The following is a 24,535-nucleotide window of genomic DNA, read 5'->3' as shown; positions in this document are numbered from 1 at the left end:
AGGAAAGTATTAAATATTTTAAACAAAAGGCGAATAAAATTAACAATATTAGAACTAAGAGCAAAACTTAATACCAATATTGAATGGTGCATATTGGTGTATATAATTTTAAAATATAATTTTATGTCACTGCGAACACGAGTTACTAACAAATAAATTAAGGAACATATTAAATTGTTAGGCTACAGAATTAAGCATACTTTTTAATAGAAAATTGCTTAGAATATCAGAAGATGATCTGGAAATTGATAATATTATAGCCAATTATCTTTAAAATTTGAGACGCTAGAAGTAAGTTCCTAATAAACACTGTGATTTTACCATTCTTTGTGGGTTTTTTTTAAATTTTATTTTGTTACAACTTGCTTAGATTGTTTTGTATATTAGAATTTTGCAACTTATAACTCCGGTATTACTTGCTTAATTTTCTTCCATCAATTATATTGTGACCAGGAAGGTCTTCTTTCTGTATTTTATCAAAACGATTCTAAATAAATAAAAATATAATTTTCAAGATACCTAAAAATGTTGCAATATCTTTCATGACAGTAAGTGATAGAATAATTATAAAAGAAGATAACTTAATATTGTCTGACAAGAACATGGATTATGCAGGCTTTATACAGGATTTAAAAAACAGAATGAAACTAAACGTCAGCTAAAAAAATTGAAGAGCTTGGCCAAGAAGCACTTTGCCAAAAATAGGCGGCAATTGTGAATAAAACCATGTTTTATTAAATCATTCAAAATATAAGCAGAGAAGTTAAAAAAATTAAACACAAATCAATAAACAAATTCTTAAGGGAGCATACCTATGAAAAATACAGTAACTACTTATTCTAGAGTGCCACAAGGAGACTCAAGAGGCCAATAAGGAAATTTTAATGTTATCAATTCCTTCAAGTCACACAACACCTTAGGTTCCTTCTTAATCAACACCAAAGATAGGATGAACACACTTGACAAAAGTGGTATTTACAAATTAAAATGTGATGATTGTGATGCCTCTTATGTAGGTAGAACCATTAGAAAGTTATCCACTAGAGTTTCAGAACATTTGAAAAGACCAAACTCTTCAAGTTTTGGTCAACACTTATTATCCAGTAAACACAATTTTAACATCAACACTGGTTCATCTATCTTACATGACATTAGTAGAAAGAAAAACTATATGGAGTTGGATTTATTGGAAGATTTGGAGATTACAAGGGAAACAAATGAAAATTCTCACTGTCTTAATACTCAAATTAATTTAAATTGTACTAAATTTAAACCTATTTTTAAAAACTTTATTACAGCTTCACCTCGTAGGGGACCCAGCTCGACTGTTTAGACTTCCTGCACTGAGCACATCCATATTAATTTTATAGTTATACCATTGACTGTGGGTTCAACTGAACTACTTGGATTACACCCCATTTATATACTTTGCTTTCAATTTTGATTTTCAATTTTTAGTATTTTAATTACATAGTCAGATCTCTTCCTTTCTACATTACAGATAGTGCTTGGTAGACCATTTTATTGTAGTCAACTACCCACTGTCTAATATATTGTTTAGTCCTTTTCTTGCATTCTTACTTTACGTCGACTTCAGTTGCCCTCAAACTAACACCTTAATTATTACAGACAGGTTTGAGTGTGAGATCTGGATTATTCAATTTACTTAAAATAATCTATATAATTTTATATTTCATCAGTGACCTCCTATAGTAGTGTCAGTTGGACTTTTGGTCAATACTTAGTTTCATACAATTGTAAAAAGGTGCAGATCACATATCTATGATTGTGACTGCTCATCCAAGCTGTCATTTCTCACATGTCACCCCAACATTTCCGTTAGATCGGGAGCCATTCTGTCTCCGGCTTCTGCAAGTAATGTAGCCTTTCTTAAGTAATTTTAAAGTGTTTGTTTGTCCTTTTGTAGTGTAGGGTGATGTACATTTATATGTTTATGACATTTTGTTCTTGTCGGATAGGCCACAATTGACGAAGTAAGTCTATAAACGTTAATCACATAAAAACTCTTTATCAACCATAAACTTCGAGTTTTTATCGAAGTTAATCAATTTCTTTGGTTATAAAAAACGTTTCTTGGCTTATTTCAGATGCCCCTGAAGATGATCTAGGGATCGAAAGTACTTGGGCAAGATTTAATTAAACTGTGCTCGATATATGCCTTTTATCTGATCAAAGTTCATTTATTCGAGCATTCAACCTTATATTTAATTACAAAATTGTTTGAAAAACTCTTATTAAAAGGATTAAAACCTATAATAAAGCAAAAAATATTTGGGTTTAGAAATAGTCACGCAACATTAGACCAGAGCCATACAATCACTGATCAAAAAGAAAAAGCTCTAGATGGAAACAATTATATTCAGCAGTTTTTCTGGATGTTGCCCAGGCTTTTGATATTGTCTGGCGTGATGGGCTAGACTACAAACTGGATTTCAATAACAGTTTTAAATGACAGTACTATATCTTATGCCAATGCAGCAAAATATCTAAGTATAAATCTAGATGTCAGCCAGAAAATGAAAAAAACAGATCAGAAAGAAGAAAATAGAATTGAATATCAAATACAGAAAACAGTACTGGTTCCTTGTAAGAAAACTGGAGCTGTCAGTAAGTAATAAGCTTATGGTATATAAACAAGTACTGAAGTGACCTACATAGAGACCTAAGTATGGAAATGGTGGTAGATGTGATTTAAGTAGTTTTAAAAAAACATTATCAGAGACTTCATAACCATGCAAGCGTAGAAACTATGCAACTCCTAGATCTGAATTAAATAGTGAGAAGACTTCAAAGAACTAAACCTTTCGAGTTAGTATAAAACCTTTTAAATCAACACAAATATATTATGTCTAAAGGTCCTGTGAGTGTTAGTTGTCACATATGTTTAAGCAGGTTAAAAAAATTGAGGAATACTTAGAAAACACTGCTTAAATGTTTTCTAAATAATAAACCGAAATAAAAATAAAATAGGTTTGATTTCGTTGCAGCGTACCACCATTCGCTGATATGTATATTTTTGCCTTTTGTTATCCTCAGAACGAACTCATGGTAAGCTCTAACGACATAAAATGTGTTACATCCATAAAAGTAAATATTTAAAATATTTACCAACAGACGCTAGAGCAACATCTACTAAGGAGACTATAAATCGAAAATCGAATTCAGGATTTGGCCCAAATCCGTGTTTTCTAAACGTTGCAAAACAAAATAGACGATGAAATGCATTGGCCTGGGGATTTAGAATTTGTATCCACGTCATACCAATTCGTCTAGACAGAAATATCTTATTGAAAACGATTTCCTGATACCCTGTACTAGAATACACTGTAAAATAAAAATAAAATAAGTATAAAATATATGGAGAACTCTAATAGGGATTATTAGGAAATCATTTTCATGAAGGGATTTCTGCCTAGACAAATTGGTATGACGTGGATATGAATGATAAATCCCCATGCCAGTGTATTTCGGTGTATTCGTCGTCGGTTTTGTTTTGCAACGTTTAGAAAACACAGATTTGGGCCGAATCCTGAATAATTTGATTTCCGATGATAAAAAAGTTTTTCTTAATTAAAAAATAATGGCTTACAAAATAGTCAAGGCACATTGAGAGTTACTTTGTCAGATACTAGTAAGTTAGAATTTAAATTGCAAACGTACGTTTTTTAATTCAGCTCCTAAACAACAGCATCTAGTTTGACCGTTAAATATAAAATATTCAATACGGAAGTCTTTACCTAATTCACATTTATGTATGGCTCGTTGTTAAAGGAGATTAGTTTAAATTAAATAGTGGTATTGTTTGTTGTCTAATATGGTCATTTGATCTGTTTATCAGTACGCGTGAGGTCAATTTTAATTTTGAAGCATATAAATTGTAACCTCATTTTTGCTTTTTTATAACTTAACCTTATATTTCTGGCGTATAACTATATAGTATTTTGTTACAATTTAAACATTGAACCATCTAAACAAAAATATTACATATTATTTCTGCCAACAAGATTATTCCATTCTCCGTTAATACGCAGAAGACTGTCCCAATGTCTCACATATTAGTACGTTATCTTGACAGTCGTTTTTGGTATCTGGTGGAAAGTTTAACATAAGTTATCAGGCAATTCGTTTTGTATAGATCAACTTCGTTACGGATATCGGCCTGAACTTATGTTATAGAACTTGAGCAGATTGGAGGGTTGCTGTAGGCATATTTTGTATAGTTGCCAAGTTTATGCTGTATTTTAGGGACATATTTCCATGTCACTATTCCACAGGTAGACTGGAATGATTCCTGAAGCCTCCCTGAAGGAATACAACATTAGGTATGCATTTTCTTATGCATTGTTAGCACTAAATGAGTCTATTGTTGATAACCGAGCAAATTTTTGTGTATTAGAGGTCTCTTTTTCTTCTTTTTCTTCTTTGTATGTAGACATGACCATGACTCTGTTTTTCAATGTGCTACCAGTAAGTTATCGTTACATAGTTTTCGTGGTCTCCCTACTGATCGTCTTCTTATTGGGGAGCCGTCTCTTGCCGTCTTTGCTATTTTATTTGTTTCATTATTTATTTATATTTATTTGATCATATGAGTCATTTGACTCATATGATCGTTTCATGCTACTCTTCTATTTCTTCCCCAGTCCTTGATGTTCTCCACCTTGCATCTAAATCGTATATCTGTACTTCTAGCTGTGTCCCATAGTGTTTTGCCATCAATTTTTCAAAAGTTTTTATCTTTGCTGTTTTTAACATAGATGGATAAGAGTGACGCAAGATAGACGGATATGGAAACACAAGAAAGAGACCCATGTTCAGCAGTGTACTTTTGATGCTGGATGATGATGATGATGATTATGTTTTTAACATTATTTTTATCCTCTCTGTGTCAGGTCGTATTCCTGCGTATGTTATTATTAGTCTTATGACAGTTTTGTAAATTCTGCTTTTCATTTCTTTCCCGATCCATTTATTTCTCCATTTTGTTTTATTCAGGCAACCTGCGGCTCTGTTTGCTTTATTGATCTTCCACTCGCGCTTTTCGTAACTAGATAATGGGATTTCGTGACTAGATATTTAAACTCCATCACTTGTTCTATTATCTGACTTTCCAGCTCCAATGTACATCTTAGTAAATTTGCTGTTATAAGCATACATTTTGTCTTTTTTGGGGAAATTAACATGTTAAATTTTCTGGCGGTTATATTATATTGGTGCAGCATACGTTGTAAATCATCTTCACTTTGAGATTGTAGGATTACGTCGTCTGCATAGCCGATTAATTTAAGTTGTTTTTCTACCATTTGGTATCCTTTTTGCGGACTCTTAGAGTTATATTTTTTATAGTATAATTTGTAGTCCTTAAACCACCTGATAAATATGCGAAGCCAGTATTTATTGCTGATAAATACTCTATGGGGAGTAGAAGAGTAGATTTTGGTATGTGTACCCTGATTAAAAAAATTTGGCAAGAGGTTAGTACGTGGTCATATTTTAGTTTTGATTTTTGTTTATTTATAGTTAATATGGAAATTGAATTATTCCTGTTAGGTAATTTTGAGATAGTTTTGTTTAACGTAGTAGTTTTAGATTTAAACTTTATGTAATAGTGTACTATACAGAGATATATTCTAATACGTTTCTCTTTGTATGGTTTTCATTTCATTTTTTTTTTTATTATATTGTTCTTCGTGATTACCTTGTTCACCATTGATTTCCTGCACATTATGGGCTTTTGAATACATAGTTGGATACCACTGCTAGTTTTCTTGTAACCATTTTGTTAATTGGTAATGTTCATCAGTCCTATTCCAATTTTAGTTTTAAGTAGTACCTAGTGCGTTTTCGTTTATTCGATTTTTATTGTTTTATGTTTTTCACCATTTATGCCTGAGCTCACGCTACGCCTTCTAATGGTCAACAAATCAGAGATAGGTTTGTAGTTTAAATACATTAAGCAATTTTCGAGCTTTAAATGCAAGCAACAAAACTAAAATTTCCAATAATGAAAGATGTGACCGATTTTCTAAAAATAACAAGAAAATCACAGTTTACAAACCCATAATACAACCTGTCTGACTTATAAAAAGCTCGTAATATCTAACCAAAATGAGTTCAACAATTTACGATTTACTACCGACCAGAATTAAAACTGTTTGTTTAAGTTTGTACTATTTTTATTTCAATTGTTATTTTAAGCATCCATAATTATCTCGCTATTTTCCATTTTGCAAGGTGATTTTTTTAATTAACAAGTAAATTCAGAACTCAGAACCAAAAACTGTCAAAAAATAGTTCAAAGCTCTATACAGGGTGGTCCTTAAGTAATTGTACAAACAGAAACCGTAGATTCTGCACTTTAAAATATTACGATTTAAGCCAACTTGCTTTAATAAAATATTTTCGAGATAAATGCATTTTATAAGTCAGCTGCACAATAATTCTTAGTTTGATATTTGTGCGGTTAAGCACTGAATACCTGTAGATAAGCATAATTCATAGTTTATTCTTATTAAAACAACTCAAAGATGATAATGTAGCATCACAATATGCTTTGTTATGGGTGCTAAATGTCTTATTGGAGAAAAGATAATTCATCTTCTTCTTTAGGTGCCGTGTCCGTATTCAGACGTTGGTCGTCATCATGTTAACAATTTCCCTTTACTATCGCTTCTTAAGTTTCTATAATGGCGTTGTATTACTTTTTCTCTATTGTAAAATGCTGAAAACCCAAAATATGTGGACATATTTTGTACACATGTGTGGACATTGCATATTTTTATTAGGACAAATAGAAACTAGAGCACAGGTATTGAATAACACATATGTGTCCTGTTTCATAATACTTTTGCTACAAATGTAACCTAAAAGACTCATTTTTACCTCATTTTTACAAAAACATCATCGTTGTCCTAATAACCGATATTGTTATAAATATAGTAAACACACAGGCAATTTTGTTCAGCATAATATTATTAGTTTGTTAGTAAATCATAATAGTCCATTTGTTCCAGATGTAATTATACTTACTCGTAAGCTGTAACGTAATTATATAAATAATTAACGAATAACAAATAAATAATAACGAAAAGTTATGTTATTTAGTTTAACTATTTCTTAATTTGGTTTGTAAACAAAATGTTTTGATTATAACTTTAATTTAACATAAAACGTAAAATGTTTGATGTAAAATCCTATTATTCTGTTATTTTGTCAAATCCTATTATTAATTATTCTGCTGACATATTTATTTTATTTAATATTTCGGTAACTATTAACTTTAGTTTAAGGTATTTTATACCAAAATTCAGAAGTATTATTGTTTTTGTCTATTCTTTCTTCGTTGCCTGGAGTAATTGCCATCAGAATTATGCAGCTGATTTTTAAAATGCGATTATCGCGAAAACTGTTGAGTTTTAAATTTATTAACTAGTATACCATTTGGTTGTTAAAATAATGTATCTTTAATATTTTTTATTCCAAATACAGGTAAGTTAAAGACCAAAAAAGTTAAGTGCAAATTTATACAACATATGTGGCATAAGTGGCGCCCTCTATCAGTCCTCTACAAAAATCGTAAATCGTTTTCAAAAATGATTCATATACAAATTCTAAAAGAAACGTATAACCAAAGTTTTGATTATCCATCATAATTGTGGTTGGGTAATGTAAATTGAGTAAAAAAAAAAAATTTGCATATATATGTATTGCGTGTGGCATATGTGTTGTATATGAGAATATAGATGATGTTTTTCGACCTCCTATTATCCCGCTCTTGCTGGTATATTCTTTTTGTTACCTTCTTCTTTTAGTATTGACAACCAAAGTCTGCTGATCGGTTTGCTTCACTTTTTTTTTTCGTTGAGTAGAATGATGGCTGCTTCTTTGACTTTTTATGTCTCCCTTTTTATGTCTATTTCTTTCATGATTATTGACGCATCTTTCCATTGTGATCTGTGTTTGTTGTCTCAAACATGTTTATATATCTGGTATATCTCGAAATTATTTTTACACTGACACTTAGTGGTCTTGCGATTTTGACTACGTTGAAATTGTTACATTCAGAGGGTATTTTATAAATGCAGTTTTTTTGTCCTTCTTGTATGTTGTTGGGTTTGGTTTTGGACAGCATAAATCTTAGACTGTTGGTTGTTTTGAGTGTTGTTGTGATATTTTACATATTCCTTATCATCTTTAGTTTTAATGGTAAGTTCTTTATATATGGTATTATTGTCATCTTTGAGTTCCTTATTGCAAGTGTTTCTGGATTGCTTATAGTGTTATGTTGTATTCTTATTTAATCTTGTGAAGTTTGTTGTTTATAAATAAGAATCAGCAGTCCTTATTAGTCAGAACCTTTGTTAGCCGTATTATTTTTTTTCCTCCTGAATTGCATTTTTATTAGAGCAGGTGCTTCGGGATCTATCATATAAGGAATTCATAATTCCTTTTGGAAATCGAAACGTCAGAAATTAGTTAGTTAAAAATCTGATTTTTAGTACAAAACAACGAATTATTGTGGCTTAATACCAAAAAAAAAAAGATTTAAATTAAAAATGCCACAAGAAAGTAGTTTCAGAACCTTTAAATATATACATGTATATATATATATATATATATATATATATATATATATATATATATATATTATATATATATAATATATATATATATATATATATTATATATATATATATATATATATATATATTATATATATATATATAATATATATATATATATATATATATATATATATATATATATATATATATATACATATTTGATTATTATTGGATTGAGCTTTCGACATCCTTTTTCTTCAAGGCTGCTGAGGTCTCAGTCTTTCGAGCCTCCAGACACTACTACAATGATCACAAACCAATGCATTACTGCTACTGGAAGCAGATAATGGTTCATTTAGACCGACGATGGTGACGTGGTTTGGGTAAAGGTTGGCGCAGGGGTTAGCGTGGGAATTGGCACGGAGATCAGCGCAGGGGTTGGCGCACTTTATTCTACACACTGTTCTGTTTCATCAAATTTTCTATATGAGAGGTCTATAGACTTGACATCAAAGATCTAGAAAGATCTTTGATGTCAAGTCTTATTATAGACCCATAAATAAAAAAAGGTTTTATTAAATATTCACGATCAGGAACCCGGCATCGACAAAATTCTCAATTTCTACAGCTACTAAAGTAGTAGTTAAGTCATGTTAGGGGCGCTTGCGCGACCTGAAAACCCTAACACTGACCTTAGCCAGAAGGTTACACGAATTTTACTTGACGAACTATATATATATATATATATATATATATATATATATATATACATATGTATATAGTTTGTATATATGTATATATGTATATACATACGTATATATGTATATTATATACAAGAAATACAGTTTATTAGGGCTGCAGTCAGAAGGTTAGCCGAGTTGTTAGAGAAACACTCTTTTGACTTTTTGTCTAGCTTTTGGAATTGTTTTATTCCTTTTTCAAGACACTGTAATATAGATACAAAATGTGTTAATATTTACAAAATATCACAGTTTGTTAGTGCAACTTACTAGTCGTTGAGATTATTTACAATAAACTTTGACACTCAAGATTTATTCGAATAAATCAATAAAGTAGTTGACGACTTTTATTTGCCAATTATTGACATTGAATATATTTTAAATTTAATCAACGGTCGTATTTTTTGCTATATATATATATATATATATATATATATATATATATATATATATATATATATATATATATATATATATATATATATATATATATATATATATATATATATATATAATCCAATGAATAATTAATATACTTAAAACTTGCTCTCTTAAATTAGTATAGGTATATATAGGGACCAACTTTTGCATTTCAACTACAGATTTTCAGTAAATAATCAATTAAAACAATATAAAATGATACTTACCAGTTGGTAATTTGATATTGACGCCCAAATTTAACGCTTGTAATTTTGCTATAGCTACTTTCTGTAATACCTTTCTTTCTATGTCAGTCAAATTTAGTAAAGAAGTATCACCTAATATCACTTGCCTCCCTGTTGCATTTGACCACACGCAGCTACCCTAAAAAAGATAGGGTAAATGTAGTAATGAAATATCAGTAACTATATATTGTAATAAAAATGTAAAATCTGTCTTCATTTGGTAAATATAGAAATATAACAGATCAGGAAAATGTTTTTGCAAAAATAAATTAGCAATAAAATAGCCAATATGGATATAAGGCCTAGAAATGATAATATCATAACCTAACTGAGTTATATTATAAAAATAGACGTTACCCGTTTTAGAGAGAACAGGGCCAAAAAGTAAGTTAATTGCTGTAGAGATTGAGATTTTTTGTTTATTAATTTTTGCCCTTCAAACAAAATGAATTACAAAATAGAAAACAGCAGATATTTTTGGGCTACAAGGCTAAAATAGATAGAGAAAGTTACCAACCAAGAAATTAAACTCTAAAATGTAGGTATAGAATTATCAGGTATTGGCAATAACGTGGGGGGACTACAAGAACAAACAATAACTGCAACGAAAATGGCAGAATGTCTAAACAAAACAACAAACATCTAGCAAAACAAAACTATTAGCCACTAGCCACTAGCCCCGGACACCAAATAAATAATCTGCAAAACAACTAAAAGACTTATGATAGCATGTATTGCAAAAAATACAAAAAAAACACGGTTTCCCAATGAAAATTTGTACCCCTCTAGAACCCCACAAAATAAATGGTTTTACAAAAATCAAAACCAGGTCAACTCTTATTTTGAGGGGGACCAATTTTTGCAAGTTCCCGTATTTTTAAATCGGGCTCGATATCGAATAAGACATAATTGGTTGTTTTATCAGTAACACAATCGTTTTTATTTTTTCAAATATATTAATTAGTTGCTGACGAATGGCATATTAATTAATTCGTGACAATTTATAAATTAATAAAAGCCCGAAAAGGTTTACTAAAAAACGTTTTGCTCAAAGTGATCCCCCTAACTTTCGTATACAATCTTGATTCAACACATAATTTCTCAAGACCTTAGAAGTTATTCTCCGACATTCGGCGATAATTCTTTGTCAGATTTCCTTTGTATTTTTAGGTTCAGTGGCGTAAACAGTTAATTTTAGATGACCCCAGGGGAAAGAAAATAAGCGAATAAAATTTGGGGACTTGGGAGTTCTAGCAAACTATTCGATTTCACCTCTTTGACCAATTTACCGTGCGGGAAACCACTTATTCAAAATCTCTCGAACCTGAATAACATAAAGACGCAGTACAAAATCTTGCGAAAACAATGTGATTATCCAACAGCTTTTTTAAATTTGGGTCAATGGTATTTTCTAATAGTTCCAGGTAAGTTGCTTCCTTCAGAATGACATCAATGAAAAGTGGTCCAACAATGCGGTCTCTCAAAATTCCGGTATATATATATTGAGTTTTAAGCGTGTTGGCTACGAATTTCCCTAAACCAGTGTGGATTAGTATTGCTTTGATAACGACAATTATGAGTGCTTACTTCGCTATTTAATATAAAGGTGCAGTCATTAAAAAAAAAGACATTGTAAAGCAAACTTGCTGCATTCACCTACCACGTGAGTTCAACAATTTTTTTGTGGGAGAAACCGCAAGAACACTGAACATCATTATGAACGAGCATGAAATGTACATCAACAATAGAAACTTCCACAAATTTCAGATATGCAAACATGCCCGGGATAACGATTAGGGAGTACAATGGAAAGATCTATCAATAATCATAAAAGAAACAGACATACAAAAGAGAATAATCAAAGAAGTAGCTCTCATTAAACTCAATAAAGAAAACTAATAGCAAACCCTTAGCAGAATGTAGCAGGCTTTGGTTGCCAATACTAAAAGAAAAAGTTTGCCAATACTAAAAAAACAACCAACAATAGCGGATTAAAAAAAGTTACAGAGTGATGTCCAATTACACACAATACATATGCAATACACAATACACATATAATAACATTATAATCTACGTTAAACACAGATTATAAAAACGAATAAAACAATGAAACACACAAAACGCTAAGAATTTGATATTCCGAGGGTAAAAATAACACACTTAAGTTATTGTCAACCAAAAAAAGACTACTTCCTACAAGATCAAGGCCAAGTAAGTCAACCATCAAATTTTAAAAATATAATCTACTAAAAATTGGTTGGTTATACATTTTAGCGTAATTTTTGTATAAAAAAATTAATATTCTTTTTTTTTGAAAGCGATTTCCGGAGTGAAAATCGAAACATCAAACATTATTTAAAAATGTAATTTTCATTAGAACCAATTGTGGCTTAACTCCATATAACCATAATATTTATCCCAGCAGAAGGTTGACGTTGCAACAATTATTTTTGTATAATTGGTCCCCGTCAATATTAAAATCGACCAGTGTTTGAATTTTTGGCAAAACATTTATTTTATCGAGCTGTAGAGGAATACAAATTATCGTTGGGACATCTTGTATATGTGGCCGATAAAATTAATAACAGGCTATTAAAAAAATTGGACAGAATACATTAACAGAATGGAAGTTAGACAGTCGGGGATAAAGGAGTGTCTTCCCCGAAAGAGATGGAATGTTGATAAAACGAAGGTAACAGAGGTATGAAAACAATTAATTTGTGTTAACGTACTTTAACTACAACGAAAATAAAAAAAAATTGATGCAATTTGAATTTTTCCGTTTTCGGAGTCTACAGTGCATTATGATAGCGGCGTTCCAAAATAGCGCAAAGTACATTCCTAGATTTTAAATGTTTAGTGAATAAAAAGTTTTGGCACCTGTCCACGGTTTTATTTTGCCAATCTTTCAAAGTGTGAGCAATTATGTGGCAAAAGTATGTCAGGACATTTTTTACGGGTTTTCTTAATGGTCTAGTAGTTGTGATAGGTGTATAAAATAACCAGGCCAGTGTCTTCAAGTTTGTGGATGAAATTATCGCTCTATTAACTTAAACTAATGTTCGCAAAAAAATGTATACTGTAAAATATAACGTAGTATTATTTTATCTGATACCTTAAATATCTCTAAATCGAGATAACAACAGGAAACGAATAAAAATGAGATATCCATGGAAATGTATGACAAAAAATATGTGGCAAACATATAGGTTAAGCAGTCAAGGATTTAAGCTATCCTGAAATATTAGAATCTTCAGCATTGCGAAGGACGAAATTTGACAGCAGTTGATACTCTTGATACAATTCACTACCTGCCAGTTGATACAATAGGGCATAACTAGTACTTAACTTAAAAACACAGGCACCTTTCCATGTATCTATAATAAGGAGATGATAAAAACTTCTAAAAAAACATAAATTTCAAAACCGAGTTGCTTTCAGGATGTGAAGAAATGCAATTAGTACGCTGTTTGGAAGAAAATATGTTTCGAAAACTGGAAATATAAGATACATTTGTAATCAGAGAAATTTAGGCTAATAACTGCGGCAGAGAGAAAACTGAGACCTAATCTTAATTTAACTCAACTTAATCTTAAGGTAAACACAAATCAGTATTGTAAGTTAGCACAGTTACTGCTAAAAGGTTAAAGAATCTATTTATATAGAAATTCTCCTATTTATTTGGTTTGGTATAATCTTGTGTAAAAATAACAAATTAAAGAAAAAAATATATTATCAAATAAAAATATCAGGTACTATCAAAAAATAACTACAGTCATGTTACCTATGTCACTTTGTGGACCTTAAAGGGGCTTATCATGTGGTAGATTTGGTAATAATAAAAGAGTCTACATAAATATTGTAAATTTGTGTTATAATATAAAAATATTTTTGCAAGATCATTGCGTTTTTAATGGCCCAAGAGTACTTTATAAGGGGCTTCCACAAGGCTATATTTTAAGCCCCTTTTTGTTTAACTCACACCTTGCGGACTTGCAGGATTTGTTGAGCGATGACAAAAAAATTATTCAATCCGTGGACGATTGTCGAAAAAGTCGACATTACATGCTATTAGCGGTCAACCACTAAATCATCTCCGAAATGCCTTAATTTTGAACATAAAAAAAAATTGGGATCCTAACCAAAATAGTTGCGACCATATTGACAACGCATTTAGTTTAAAAGATTTAAATAATGGTCTCAAACCTAATATCAGTTGAAAATGGGAAGCTGATTACAAAAAAATTGCAAATAAATTTACAAATCATCATTTTAGCATTCACCCTATACTTCCAAAAAACATTTCTTATTTCACCTATGATTATAATAGAGAACAAATATCAGTAAAATTTAACCATGGTCGGTTTCCATCTTATGTAAAATTAAAAAAACGTAACTCTCCTGTCTGTATTTGTGATAACGTATCCATTGGTAGCTAAATCACATATATGAAAATGTTTTCTGAACTCTTGGTTCTCTTCAATTCTGTATCAAGAACAAATTCAGAATGAGTTTCCTTTGCCGCTAAATATTACAAACCTCACATTTTCCTCAGATACATAATCGGTACTTAATTCCATTATAGTTTTTATCAGAAATGCAAAAATAGTTTAAGGAAATAGACAACATAAAAGCATTTCAAATAATTAATAATTTTTATGTTTTGTAGCAAATAGATTTTGTCTGATGCCAAGATCCCACACACCCACACAAATCAAAGAATAATTACATTTGCTTTTTTTGCTCAAATATTTTTTAATTTTTTGCATTTTAATTTCAAAATAAATTTCTGATCCCGCCGATTTCTATCACATGTATACGTTTTCAGAGTATATTTCAAACCAACACTCCACACAAATGGGTATCAGACTGTAACGTCTATTCGTATTAAGACGAGACCGTTAAGCAACACCACACTGCTGGAAGAAACGAGGGGAGAAATTCTTCGAATATCCCTAAGGATATTTAAGAGAAAAACGCCCACCGTTCCATCCATCAGAATGGTGTTCTGCCCGACTGCTCAGCCCTGGGTTCGTTCCCTGTTCATTCTCTACCCACACCAATCCCAGAAAGGTACAGGAAATAAAAAAACTTACGAAGTCATAGTAAAGGTATGTATATATATATATATATATATATATATATATATATATATATATATATATATATATTAAATAATAATAAAAATAATTCATATTATTATGAATGTGAAACAAAAAGAAATTTTTAAACTGAGACTCAAAGATTCTGCCGGTTGCCGTTATAAAATAATTTAAGTATAAAAAAGTACTCAGAAGTACTCAGAAAGGGTTCCGATCTTTGTGGAAGTTAGCCGCTGTCGGTGGTTGTCGGTGGGGCTAAGGGGGATTGTTGGTCTAGATTATAGAAATCATTTTTGTCCCTATGTTGGTAAATTGGTTTCAAATTATATTCTGATTCATCAGTAGATTTAAGGTAGTATGGGTGGTTGCTGATTGTTTCCCCAAGGTAGTGTGGTTGGCTGTTGTTTGCTTCCCAAGGTAGTGTGGTTTGCTATTGCTTCCCACGGTTTGCTCCCCATGGTAGTAGCCGTGTATACGGCTAAGACACTAACCAATTTGTGTGACTAAAGTTTCAATGTAGAATGATTGTAGTGATATGATTGAAAAAAGAGATAGAATAAAAATTTGTGTCGGCTTACAAAGGATGGAATGGCTACTAAAAATATTTATAATTTAGTGAGGTCGCTTTGGAATAATATAGTAGAGGGGACCAATACCAAGCGGAGCTTGGTGTCACGTTCAATTGGTTGATTGAAACGTTACAAGACTGATATGCTAGCATAGAATGAGAAAATTCGAATAGAAAATTACAAACAAATTAATAACAAACACCATTGCAGAATTGTCCCTTGCTTATCGCTGTCCGTACAGCTGCTCTACAAAGCATTATCATTGATGTTGTTTTCAAAAGTGGTTTTTGCCCAGTTTTAGTCCAGTTTCTACATCATATTTCATACTGAGTGATATATGATATAAGTAAGATATTCTGCCATTTTGTAAGATATGTATTCTCGTGGTTCCGCCTTAACTTAGCCAAAATCTAATATTTCTTTACCTACGTATTTAAATTTCATTCCTAGCTGGACAATCTTAAAATAAAAGGGAAAATCCCAGTGGTTGGCTGTAGACCATAGTTTAAATACACCTTTAAAAGAAGTAAAGACCTCCGTTTTGTAATAGTATATTTTATTATTTAAATATTTCAAATCTAAAATTTAAAATTTATTAAAAATGATTACTCTCGCAACGTTTTCGATCCAGTAAGACCATTATCAGTGAAAAATCTTGAGAGTAAAAATAAAAATAAAATAGTTACTTAAAGTTTAATTTCATTAAAACGTACCAGCATTCGCTCTGAGGTAGCCAAGAGGCAGAAATATGCATATTAGCGAATGGTGGTACACTGGAACGAAATCAAACCTTAACTGTCTACTTTATTTTTATTCTACATTTTACTCTAGTATGGAGTATAGGGAAATTATTTTTACAAAGGAAATTCTACCTAGACGAATTGGTGTGACGTGAATATAAATTATATAGTCCCCATGCCAGTGCATTTCGGTGCATTCGTCGTCTGTTTGTTTTGCAACGTTTAGAGAACACAGATTTTTCCAAATCTTGAATTAGATTTCCGATTTATACTCTCACCTTGAGAATAGTTGAAACTAACTACCAATTTATTAGTGAAAACTTTTAGATTATATGAAAATCGTATTATATTATAACATTGTGATGACACGAGGTCGATGTTATAGGATATCACTTTAAGGGAACATACATTATCCCTCCTCGAAAGAAGGACAACTTCAATAAACGGTGGTTGAATGAAATTATCCTTTTGAGCAGGAAAACGGTATGTCTCCCTTAAGTGAAATCCTATAACATCGACCTCGTGTTATTAACATTTTATGATATAATATGTTTTTAGTAAAAGACATATCATCAACTCATCTACATTTTATACATGATACATATGCGACATACAATACTTAAATATATAATTTACGTAAACAGACATTACACAAACATATCGAGGCTATACCAGCAGAATGCGCTGATGCAATTTTTTTAGTTATTCAGCTATGAACCCATTAAAGTCCTTAATTCCATAGCAGGAGTAAGAAGATGCAATTTTAATTTTGAGATACAGAAAGACATTAAAAATTATATACATTATTTTCAGAATCAAATTATATGTGTAAATGTCATTTTTTGAGTGGCAACTTATATTGCCACTGGGATATTATGATATAAAACAATTTGAAATACAATAATATTTATTTCAGGGTAATTTTAAACATTATGAAATATTTTGAAACACTTATCAGGGTGCAGATATGTGTCACACATCTTACATAAGTAACAAGTACGATTTCCACATACTCTGCAACTTTGACATTTAGAGCTACCGTTCTCTAATATATGATTAGTCCGATATCTTCGCAAGTCTTCAAGAACAGGGAAAAATTGTAAAGATGATTGTACTCCACTCACTGATGGCCTACTTTCAAACGATTTTAAAATATAAGTTGCACACTAACGTCGAAATTGTAACAGTGGCTTGGAGTGACCAAGTCGCCGATACACTAGCCAAGCCTGAGCATAGGAAGCATCTACTGCCCATGAAAAATAAGGCCACCACCACTTTTTTGACCTTATTCGAGTACGATAAGTTGAGATAAATTGGTCAAAAAGGTCTACACCTCCCACATTGCTATTGTGAATAGCCATTGGTTCAGGAACATCCAGAGTAATGATCTTTTTCTCTGCTCGATTGTACCGTTTAGACGCCTTCATGGGTCGAAATTCGTCACATCCTGTGAGCATAGTTACCATATTGTTGTCGTTTCAATGAATCAATAACATTCCTCATGTAGATGAAACTGAAGTACTGTCTCTAAAAGTTTTTTTTAAACTGTTTTATTTGGTACATTCATTGCAGAATTAAATCTGTTTTCACGAAGAGTTCCAGGACCACCCAGGTCTCTTCTTGGTAGCTCCTACAGCAATGCAACCGATGTAAACAAAATTATCAAAATATATTTTTGTACCTTTTAGTAGCTGAAGGTAATCAGTTAATCCGATTACAATATTTCCTTGTCCTAGACCAGCATCAGATATTTTGGTAGAAGAGCCACAATGTTGTTCAATATGATGAATGTATCCAGAGAGATCACTGACAACCCATAATTGAAATCAAAAGCGTATTGGTTTTTCTTTTATGAATTGTTTGTGACTGTGACTGTGTTACTTTTATGAATTTGTGATTTAGCTTTTGTGCGGCATATATGTTGAAATCTGTCACAAATTGTGTAAGTAGTGGTCTTGAGAAATTAGTAATAAAGGCATCAAATGGGCATTTTAACTGTTAACGCAAAAAATCTTCGGGAGTTGGTAGAAATTCTTTTTCACCAATTTTTGAAAATAGAATGGGGCTATCACTTGCCCATTTTGGTGCACTTATAATGGGAATGTTAGATTTTTTGGTTCTTTTCGGTTCATTTGAAGTTTTATGTTTGCGCTTGACGATCCCTACATCCTGTTGAGATTGAGATGTGCTTGCTAAATTAACGTCGAATTTCCCATTAACAATTTTATCGTCTTCAGTTTGTTCAAAATTAGGATCATTTCCATATGTAATACTTTTGATCAAAGAATACGTCCGGGTAGATGGTTAACGTTACCATTCAGTTCCCCACCTGACAAATCGGAATCAAGATCTGTCCCTGCGCTGGCAACCTCAGTGCGAGGGTATATATCGATAATATCAGGAATGTTTCCATCTTCGTTTTCCATTAGGCCGAGAAGTTCCTGAAAATATAAGCCTCTACTATGAGGTCCCCGGACATATCTGGAATATTAAATTACATCAAAAACTAGAATGTTTACATAATAAAACTAACAACAAATACTCATACTCGAAGATAACTCCACAGAACCTATACTTAACTATATTACTGGACAGTATGTATCAATTAATAAATTTAAAATAAGCAGAAAGCCATTTTACTTACAATGGTTCATCAACAGCCATCTCTAGAACAGCACACGCGCGACAACGAGACAAAATAATACCCTTCACTGATCAGGCGCTAAGTATTCTAAAAGTCATGTAAAATAATATATATATATATATATATATATATATATGATATAAAATTAGTTTTTCTTGGGTTTAGGTTCAATAAATTATATTAGATGTGGAACTAGATTTTATTTTCCATAGAAATCAACGTTTCGGCAGGAAACCCTTGCCTTTGTCAAGATTCTAAAATGTACAAGATTAAGAACAAACGTTATTGTAAAATGTTATTAAAATTATTGTTTGTTCCTAATCTTTTACATTTTAGAATCTTGACAAAGGCAAGGGTTTTCTGCCGAAACGTTGATTTCTATGAAAAATAAAATCTAGTTCCACATCTAATATAATTTATTAAACCTAAACCTATATAGATATATATATATATATATATATATATATATATATATATAAGTATATATCTTCTATCTACTACAAAAACACATTAAGTCGTACTTCATTTAATAACAGATAAAAATTACGGAGTCAGTTCGACTGTTTAATCTACTAGGAAAGTGTATTAAGTATCCTTAATATAGTTTGCTTGTAGAATTTCTAAAAACCGAAAATACAACACTGCATTAACTTTGACTTAGAACATTCTAGTTGTACAATGTTTAGACCTATCACACGTCATTGCTAATTGCTACAGCTGAGTAGTGCAGGTTAAAATTGTGTTTTTTTTGATTAAACAAACGTGAATAAGATTTCGATTAAATAATCATAAGTAATTGTGGAAGAGCGAAATGCATTTCAGAACTATGTTTATGCTGGTATGTTTATATGAAACTATGTTTATAATATGCCCACTGGACTAGAATCTGGTGTGTATTGTGTTGTTAAAGGTATTATCTTTTTATGGTATAGAGTCATCGTAAGTTATAGGTTGGATTCTGTGCTCAAACGTTGTTGTGATAACATCTATTGCAGAAAAGCTCAAGGTATTTATAGATAATAAGGCTATTACTAATAATCCTTTGTTTGTAACCCGATTCTATCGCATACATCCCTAATAGTAACAATTATAAAGTACACGACACGGTTCCTCCAGCCAAAAATGGAGACCATTAACCTCGATCCTGTTAAACCTCCTGACCCCCCGCCTGATTTAAACAGGAAAAAAACTAATAACTAATATAATATATATGATTTCGGTCCGTTTGAATTATATGTACAGGGAAAAGAAAAAATTATGGAAATTTTCACATCTTAAGTATTGCTAAAACAATATTTAACCTAAACCTACAGCAAATTTTTAAATTTAACCGTCAAGGGAAAACCCGGTTAGGTGTTGTTTTTAAAGATTTTAAATCAACAAATTTATTTATAAATGATAAGAGATAGGAAAGTTTACAATATTATGTCCTTATCCCAAATCATAATGTCACCTGTAAGGCTATAATAAGAAACATATGTAAAGAAATATCTGAAGTGGAAATTAAAATAGCAATTGAAACAAAATTGGCCACCTATAAAGTAATTGACATAAAATGACTAAATAGGAGAATTTTTATAAGGGGAAGAAAACAAAATTATGTACCAACAACCATCATATGCGTAACATTTACAGGAAAGCACTGCCTAGGGAGGTGCTTGTGTATGGATTGCCCATTAGGGTTATTTCACATGTCAGCCCGGTCCTAATGTGTGGAAACTGCTTGTTATATGGTCACAGCAAGAATCAATGCAGAGGGAACCAAAAGTGCCAGAACTGTGGGAAAAACCAACATGGAGTGGCCTCGAATTATGAAACGTTCTGCATACTTTGCAAAAATCATGATCATATCTCCAAAGATAAAGAATGTAAAAATTCCAACGACAAAAAGAAATAAAAGCCCTAATGTCTTTGTCTAATATTTCATATTACGAAGCAAACATGCAAATACCATAAAACGAAAACAAAGAAAACTCTTTGAACGAAGAGAATTTTCCTGTCTTGCATTAAGAATCCAAGCCTAATAATATAATAGATATCACAGAAACAAGAATAGAAGCCATAAAGAATGACAAAAATATACCAAAGTATAACTAAATCGTCAAATCTCAACCCACCAAAAGAAGTAAACCAAACATGACACGATATGACAAAAAACAACACAGTGCTCAACTAATTAATCCGGAGGGAAGATTGAACTGGGCAACAAACTCTCAATCAATGCCATTAACATCAAAAGGTTACAGTGCAAATAAGGAAACTGAACATGGAATCTCCCATGCAATGTTATTACTACAAACACAATATAAAGAGATGGTACTTTTTTTTGTAAACAACTTGCTAAGAAACGTATATCCTAACTCATCTAATATATCAAAATATAAAACATTTAAAAGCAGCTCAACAAATAACATAACTTATGATTTAATGGAAGATGGGACAGTATCTGATGCTTCAGAATACTAGCCCAAAACTAAAAAAAAATAAAGCTTTCACTCATTTGACTATAATACAATGGAATATGAGATCATATAATGCTAACGTGGATAACTTAAAAATAATTATCAAAGAATACAATCCTGACATATTATGGCTAAATAAAATATGGTTAAATGATAACCAAATAATCAGATGCAAGGACTATCAAGTAATTAGAAATGATAGAGATGATTCGTATGGGTATAGCCATCCTTATTAGAAATGATGTAGAATTTAATGAAATATCTTTATGTAATAAATTTAATAACCCAAGGAATCTTCCTACCTAAATTCCAAATTATTCTACTTAATGCCTATGTCCCTAATGCAAATACTATATCTAAACAAAAATGGATAAAACTGATTCAGGAAATCAACAAATCAGTAATAATAATGGAAGACCTGAACGCCAATCATGAGGCTTGGGGTAGCCCCTGTAATAATTTCAATGGTAGAAACATCCAAAGATTAGATGAGCTTGAACTAGTTTTTTTAAATAACAATAATATTTAAGAATATTGCTACCAGTTGATCATGGCAAATAATTCCTGACTGGGATTTAGTGATTATCTACCCACAATGTGCAAAAAGGGTGTCCAAAACATTACCATCCACATTCCACCAAGGAATAACAGAAACTTCAAAAAAGTTAATTGGGACCAATGTACCTCAGTATTAGAGTCATCATTTACATCATTTTCCAGGTGATCTACCGATCATTTGCAAATTTAATAAATGAAGCTGCACAGTTGTCCATCCCATTGTACAAATCAAATGTCAATAAACAGTATCATATCCCATGGTGGGGCGAATATTGAGCTGGAGTCAATAAAGACAGAATTAAGGCAACAAAGCAATTCCAATCAACACCCAACTTACAAAATTATTTAATAATAAAAAACAAATGTGCTATAGGTAGAAGATTCCTTAAAGAAAAAAGGAAGAATAATTTTAGGAAATTTGCAGAAGGCCTTAATAGAAACTCGCCGATCAAGACAATATGGGATAAAGTTAGAAAAATAGCTGTATATGGTAATAGCCCAATTGACTCCCTTTCTGATCCCAATATGGCACAAAAGATACTGAATTCCTTGCCCCCCCCCCCAGTGTACATTTACATCAACAAAGTATACAAAGCAATACAAGTTCCCCTTTTACCGTTAATGAATACAAATCCATAATCAATTCTAAAAAGGAATCTGGTATAACCATTACAAATTTTTAACAAATGCTTAAGTACAGGGACCATCCCGATTGAATGGAAACAGTTATTAATAATTCTAATTCTAAAACCTATGAAATATAGACTCACTGCAATTAACTATTGGCCTATTGCCCTCACCTCTTGTGTAGGTAAAATTTTAGAATCAATGATCAAAAATAGGTTGGAATGGCTTATAGAAAATAAAGGTATCGTCAGACCATTGCAGCTAGGTTGTAGAACGGGTAAAGGATGTTTAGAATGTCTATTCTTTTTGACATCTGAAATCCAAAAATCATTTAGTAATAATGAATGTACAATAGGAATATTCTTGGATATCCATTCAGCATATGATATTGTTAGTATTGACAAACTGTACTCTACATTAATACATTTGGATATACTACATGATTTAGAAAGATTACCATTAAGTCCAATGCTATTCAATATATATACCTACTCATTACACGATGTGTTCTCCAAAAATGCTGAAGTCATGCAGTATGCTGACGATTTTGTAATTCTAGTCAAGGAAGTGAACGTTAAAAATATGATATCAAAAATAAATAAACATTTACTTTGAGCCCCAATCTTGAGGCCTGGCTGGACAATCAAAATTTGAACATCAGTTATAAGAGACTGTATAATATATAGAGTGGGTAGATAAAATTAAATACCTAGGAATGGTTTTACAGAAAAACCTTAAATGAAAGGCACACATTAACCAGCTGGAAGTCAAAATAGGTAAAGCACTGAATGTAATGCGTGCCTTGTGTGGAACATAGTGAGGCATTGACCCAAAAATATTAAAACTAATCCATGAAGCACTTATCCTAAGTCATTTGAACTATGGGGGTCAATTCCTATCTACATGCCCTAAATTATATTGAAGAAACTAGATCAGATGCACTACCAAAGTATCCGGTTTATCACAGGATGCATGAAGTCAACTCCAATTCAAGCCTTGTTATCAGAGTCTGGTGAACTGTCATTAAAATACAGAAGAGAATGGCTCACAACAAAATTTTTGCTAAAAAATCAAAATTCAATCAATCGTTGAATTAAAAGCACTTTGTAATATGGACAATAAATACTGGAAAAATAAGGAAAAACCTATATTGACAGCAACTCTTAGAAAAATCCAACCTTATTTGCAGAACCTGTATTCCAGTAAACTTTTTCCTTGCCATGAATATGAACTGGAACTACAACTTTAACCAATAGGAATTCTGAATGAAGACATTACAAAAAATGATTTTAATCTTATGAATTTTGTGAACTTAGTTAAAAATTTACATTCATACAAAAAATTCTTTACAGATGGCTCAACGGACACAATGGGAAATGCGGAATTTGGAGTTTTTCCCCAAAAATAAACTATTCATTTTCATCTAAACTACCCAATCATACCCAAATATGTACAGCAGAGGTAACCGCGATCAATCATGCAGTTCAAATTATACGGGAACGAAATATCACAGAAGCCATTATCTTTTCTGACTCCAAAAGTGCACTACAAAAACTCAAAAAAACAGAGTTTTCTAAAGACACAGAACATATATAGTATTTAACGAAAAGAGGAATTATCCTAGCAAAAAACAATAATATCAAAATCTTACTAGCATGGATCCCAAGACATACTGGTATCACTGGAAACTACAAGGCTGACCAACTTGCCAATATAGGTCGTTCCCTGAATATTCCCATGAATATCAAGCTACAAATTTCAAATTTTACACCCTACTTAAAAAGAGAGATTAGATCTAACTGGGCAGCTGAATGGTAAGAAGGATATGGCACAAGTAATTTAT

The 24,535-nt window shown here is 31.4% G+C and overlaps 1 protein-coding gene across 1 annotated transcript in view; it reads right to left on the bottom strand.

Annotated features, from left to right (window-relative positions):
• RhoGAP102A (Rho GTPase activating protein at 102A) overlaps nt 1-24,535 on the bottom strand; it is a 147,016-nt gene that overhangs the window by 90,968 nt on the left and 31,513 nt on the right. The window contains exon 2 of the mRNA XM_072529968.1: nt 9,973-10,129. Coding sequence (XP_072386069.1) covers nt 9,973-10,129 — 157 coding nt within the window. The remainder of the gene's footprint in view (nt 1-9,972; nt 10,130-24,535) is intronic.

This window comes from Diabrotica undecimpunctata, chromosome 4 (genome assembly GCF_040954645.1).
Source record: "Diabrotica undecimpunctata isolate CICGRU chromosome 4, icDiaUnde3, whole genome shotgun sequence".
NCBI lineage: Eukaryota > Metazoa > Arthropoda > Insecta > Coleoptera > Chrysomelidae > Diabrotica > Diabrotica undecimpunctata.
This window is presented reverse-complemented; position numbering and strand designations above follow the sequence as displayed.